Below are 5,000 nucleotides of genomic sequence, written 5' to 3' on the forward strand. Positions count from 1 at the left end.
CACATGCAAAAAGGTAATCGCACTTCAATTGAATTTCATGTGCCCTCTGAACACTGAGGCGACAAACTGTAGTTGGAAGAAGTTTTGTCGCATTAACTCAAGATGAAACAGCCTCCCACTTGACTTAAAACAGACCAATTCCCTTACTGGTTTTGGAACGCTTCATGTGGAACTGTATTCTTAGCCAAAAACAGTGCATTAATTATTTTAAGGCTTGGGCGTCAGTACTTACAGTTTCTTTCCGTAGATAGTTGGACTTCTTACGTTGGCACAATATCGTTGTTGTCGTATGCTCTCTATTATTTTATTGTAATTGGTCGATAGATAACTCTCGTCATACATTTATGGTCCTTTACTTAAAGACAACACAATTAATTAAATGCTCTTTGTCTTGATCAATGCAAAATTCCCAAAAAGAATTTTCGCAAATGACGATAATTAAATGTAATGTTCTTTTAGTTCAAGACTTACCATAGCACCAGCTTTAACATCTGTAATAACTGTAAACTCGGCAGATTGAATGCTTTTCCTTTCGGGATCGCATTTTAGATGGACCTCAGAATGCCACTGGCTTCCTTTGCTAAAATGGCCACAGATTGCAAAACGTTATCACCTTAATAGCGGTGTGCGTCCATTGTTAAATATTTCAGTTCATTTTCGCCCACTCTTAAATGTTTTAGTCCTCCATTGCTATCTCCTATCTTCAGAACAGGGTCTTTTGCGGCCACATGTGGTAGACAACCGCTGTCCTATGTTCTCAAAAAAGAACTACATACAAGAAACGTAACAAACAATAAAAAATGAGATAAATAAATAAATACTTACGTATACACCAATTTCATTGTACGTTGAGAGGTATGGCCACACTTTTCACTTCTCTGAGATCCTATGTCCGTATAACTTGTGTCATTAGTCCACCTGCAAATCTAAACCACCAGACCAGACCTCTGTAGGACATAGGAGCCTTTTGCACAAAATATGGTTAAGTTGAGTGCGGTTTATCATGGGCAGTTCAGAAGAAATATTATTATTCACAGTATTTTCTTCGTAATAGGTAGTACATACATAAAAAAATTATCCAGTCGAGAAGTGGCTGATCACAGAAAGGTAGTGCTAAAAATCCTCTATCATAAAATATAAATTATGTAAGTACAAATATTTCAAACTCTTAGAATCGTCTTAAGTGAGATGGCACTTTCAAGACTTGTATTGCTGCCGTGGATGATTTTCTAACGGCATCTGTTGAGGATGACTGTCAAGAATGTCAAGACACCAAAACCTAGAAAACATTAAGGATCTCTTGGATCGACGCCACCTTCATACGTTCCCAAACAAAGTAAAGTTGCTGGGGTAAAGAAAGATTTAACATAAAAACCAAAAGGATTGTATTTGTCCATCAATGTGGTCGCGAAGTTCTCAACTAATTTCAGCTTTACACTCTCGTCAAATATCGCAGTCAGGGCACACACGATGTATGATCAAAATATTGTAGTTCTTATGTTAATCAGCATCAGCAAATTCAGTAAAGAATTTACTTTTAGACATTAATTTTACACAGTAGGTGGTATTCGGCCCTAAAACATTTCTCACAATGCAATTCTCGATGCCCGTTGCTTGATAATCACAACTTACAGCAACATCACCTCCGGAGCAGTCTCCAAACGTCCCCAACGTAAATGATTTGCATGGATTGTAGCTGTACCAATAGCTATCCTTTGCTTTTGCAGTAAACCTGTTGGGCAAATATCAATTAACTGTTCATGGATAATATACTTTCTATTTTCTTAAAGCTCACTAAAATGTCACTTGCCTTAATCAGTGGAGCTGATGATGTAACTAAAGAGGATTCATTTAAAAGACCCGTACAGCACAGAAGAATATGAAAGGTAGGAATTACGACAAACGCCACACAGGCGGTGAAATTTCACAACACTGGTGAGCACAACAATTTCTCTGAAACGTGTCGACAAACTTATGATGTGCTTTACAAACCTTGGACCCCCTGATTTCGCTAGACTCGCTAAATTATAAATTCTGTGCTGGCTATCATGGCAAGCGCACAGAGAAACGTCCGACATATTGGAAAAAGGAAAAGGCTGGTCTTTTGTATGGTTGCCATTCGCTGATTCACACTCAAGGAAACTAAACAGGAAGGTCGAGTACAAAAGCCACCTGATGCCGCTCAGCGAAGCCATGGTGCAGCAAACGCTGGAGGAAGAGAATAATGTTAAATATTAAATATCAGTATTTACTTGTAATGCTTTTCCGTACGGTGCCACAACTCGTAAAGGTCAGGTAAAATTCGTGGAAAACCAACAGAATATAGACCGAGATCAAGAACACTCGTGCATTAGCAATTGCTTTGCTTGTCCAATTACCCAATGATATTAAAATGTCACGAAGGTGGGAAAGAAACAAAACGTAGGTACATAAAAAAAAAAAGTTAATAACTATGGAAAACTGAAGAGACCACATATGAAAATTCCCTTGAGGGTTTCACTTGATGCTCTGGAACATAGGATAAATGCGTTCTTCTTATAAAACCAGCAATAATCTGGCCGTACATGCAAGCCACAGCTGAAGCCAATTGTACACTCAAGAGTCTATGGGCTGTGGAACCCAATAAATAGAGATGCCTTAGACACATCTCTGATATCATCACCCCAGGAGACCGACCGATACGTTAATTAACGCTTCACTGACGCTTGGTTGCTGTTCGCTGTGTTGGGGAAGTCGCTTTAATCCCGAGCAAAAAAATGAACTTCTAACATGTCTTCAACGAGGCCATTGTTAATTAACATACCCAAAAAACGTGGCCCTGTGTTTCGAAGTGCAGTCCTCGCGATAAACAAAGAACATCCAGTATGCTACTCGGAAGAAATTGCATTCGAGTGCGACCATAAATACATACGCTGAACTTGACTCGTAGATTTCGCGGAAATTGGTAACGTCACCCAATCACAGTTATCTATCCCTTGGTTGCTGTTCGCTGTGTTGGGGAAGTCGCTTTAATCCCGAGAAAAAAAATGAACTTCTAACATGTCTTCAACGAGGCCATTGTTAATTAACATACCCAAAAAACGTGGCCCTGTGTTTCGAAGTGCAGTCCTCGCGATAAACAAAGAACATCCTGTATGCTACTCGGAAGAAATTGCATTCGAGTGCGACCATAAATACATACGCTGAACTTGACTCGTAGATTTCGCGGAAATCGGTAACGTCACCTAATCACAGTTATCTCTTTAACAAGCAATTGAACGTTTTAACTTTGAAACTAAAAAAAAATTTTCCAGGTTGAAAAAGTACTGAGAATTATGGAAAACAGTTGGCTGTAGTGATCGCAGAAACCAGAAATCAGCTTCTGGCTGTATTCACTTCCGGTATCGCTTACATTGCACACCTTTTAGCTTTGACCGAGCATGTGTAGTGTAACTGCTACTCTTGCTGTTATCTTGACAGTAAAAGCGTCTCTCTTAACTTTCTTCGAATGGATTGATTAATGATGCATTGCCAAACAGAGGTAGTAACGGTGCCGACCTTATGTTGCCAATAAATTAAAATTTAAAGTAGACTTTTGAGTTAATACTAAATTTTGACTTGAGACATCATCGTAATTTCAAGTTTTTACGCTGAAACGTTGTCATACTTGACACTCTAACGAAGGCCATCATCTATAGGTGCCAAAGAAACCAGCTGAAAATTAAAGCATACGTGGTGCTATCGAAAACTCACCCCTCAAAACCTTCATCGGTATTTCCAAGTTTTCTATCCTGTGTCACGCAATCTCTTCTCGAGAGTTCTCACTTGTTTTTCACAGGACACCCAGGGGACAAGGTCAGTGAGCTGATGTCATAACCTCCTTGTTTTTCAAGGGTTACATGGTCAACTCTCATTTTTCGTTTCAGTCCTCCTCACGGAAGAGGTATTTCCCAGTAAGAACGTTGACGTCTTCCACCAAATTATTCAATTAACATCGTGAAACGACAGGCAACTACGTGTCATAAAAGCGTGATGACTAGCTTTCATTATCCAAAGACTCACAGCTTTCTTCATACGAAATCCCACTTTAATAATTCAGATAGCCAATCACAGCAGCGAAATGGCTTTCTCACACGTGCAAAAAGCGTTTCGTCCAATCAGAAGTGACTCGTCAAAACATACCACTGATTTCATTCAATAAGTTTATCCTGGCTCCTTGCGTGCAAAGCCGTCAGAGCTAGAAACCTATCGTACCAAAAGTAGAGAAGATTTATGCTTTCAGCAATGGCTCAAGGCTCCACGAGATTTAAGCAATTAGGAAAGCCAATTGATGACTATATTATAGAACTACAGAACAAAAATACAAGAGCTAACTGACAGCGAGAAATGTGAAGGTTCTCGTTGAATTTCTGAGAGAAAAACACGGTCTAGCAAAGAAATCCTGAAGACATCGAAGCCAAAGAATTGAGGGAATATCCTTGGTGTGAAGCAAAAGGACGGTAAACACTTTGAACCGTCAAGTCTTCGAGGTCTGGTTTTAGGCTTATCTTTCATATACCGGATCCTGAATAATTAACGTCCACAAAACAAAAGAACAAAGCTAACATAACAATACCTAATCAACAAGGCCTAATCAGAATAACAATAGTTCTTTTGCATTCCGCCATTTTGGTCCGGTATATGAAAGTCTACCCTGGTTTTAAGTTGTAATCCACATTTGAAAAGAGAACACACTCATAAACAAATTTAATGCATATTTGACTCTTTGGAGGTTGACTAGCAATAGAGTTATGACACTAGAGAGTTAAGTTTCCAAGATCCTGAATTCGAGGTTTTGGAACGACAAAATTCTGAATTCAACGCCAAACAGAGGGACTTGGGTAGAAGAAACACAAGATGGCGGAAGGTTCGTCAGCACGTGTCCCAGGCACTTGTAAGGTATGTATATCAACAGCATTTGATTATAACGAAAGACGGTTCTTTTATTTATGAACGGTAGAGTTTATTGTGTCATTACCGGC

The 5,000-nt window shown here is 39.2% G+C and overlaps 1 protein-coding gene across 2 annotated transcripts in view; it reads right to left on the reverse strand.

Annotated features, from left to right (window-relative positions):
- The window catches only part of LOC137997157 (uncharacterized), an 8,354-nt gene extending 4,672 nt beyond the window's left edge, over nt 1-3,682 (reverse strand). The window contains exons 1-5 of one of the 2 annotated variants that reach the window (XM_068842970.1): nt 2,804-3,680; nt 1,993-2,208; nt 1,633-1,732; nt 826-926; nt 472-580 (exon numbers count right to left, since the gene is read on the reverse strand). In XM_068842970.1, coding sequence (XP_068699071.1) covers nt 472-580; nt 826-926; nt 1,633-1,732; nt 1,993-2,208; nt 2,804-2,901 — 624 coding nt within the window. In that variant the 5' untranslated portion in view covers nt 2,902-3,680. Of the gene's footprint in view, nt 1-471; nt 581-825; nt 927-1,632; nt 1,733-1,992; nt 2,209-2,803 lie in introns of both variants that reach the window. The other variant, XM_068842972.1, reaches the window with a different exon arrangement.
- Between the last annotated feature and the right edge of the window lie 1,318 nt (nt 3,683-5,000).

This window comes from Montipora foliosa, chromosome 3, assembly GCF_036669935.1.
Source record: "Montipora foliosa isolate CH-2021 chromosome 3, ASM3666993v2, whole genome shotgun sequence".
NCBI lineage: Eukaryota > Metazoa > Cnidaria > Anthozoa > Scleractinia > Acroporidae > Montipora > Montipora foliosa.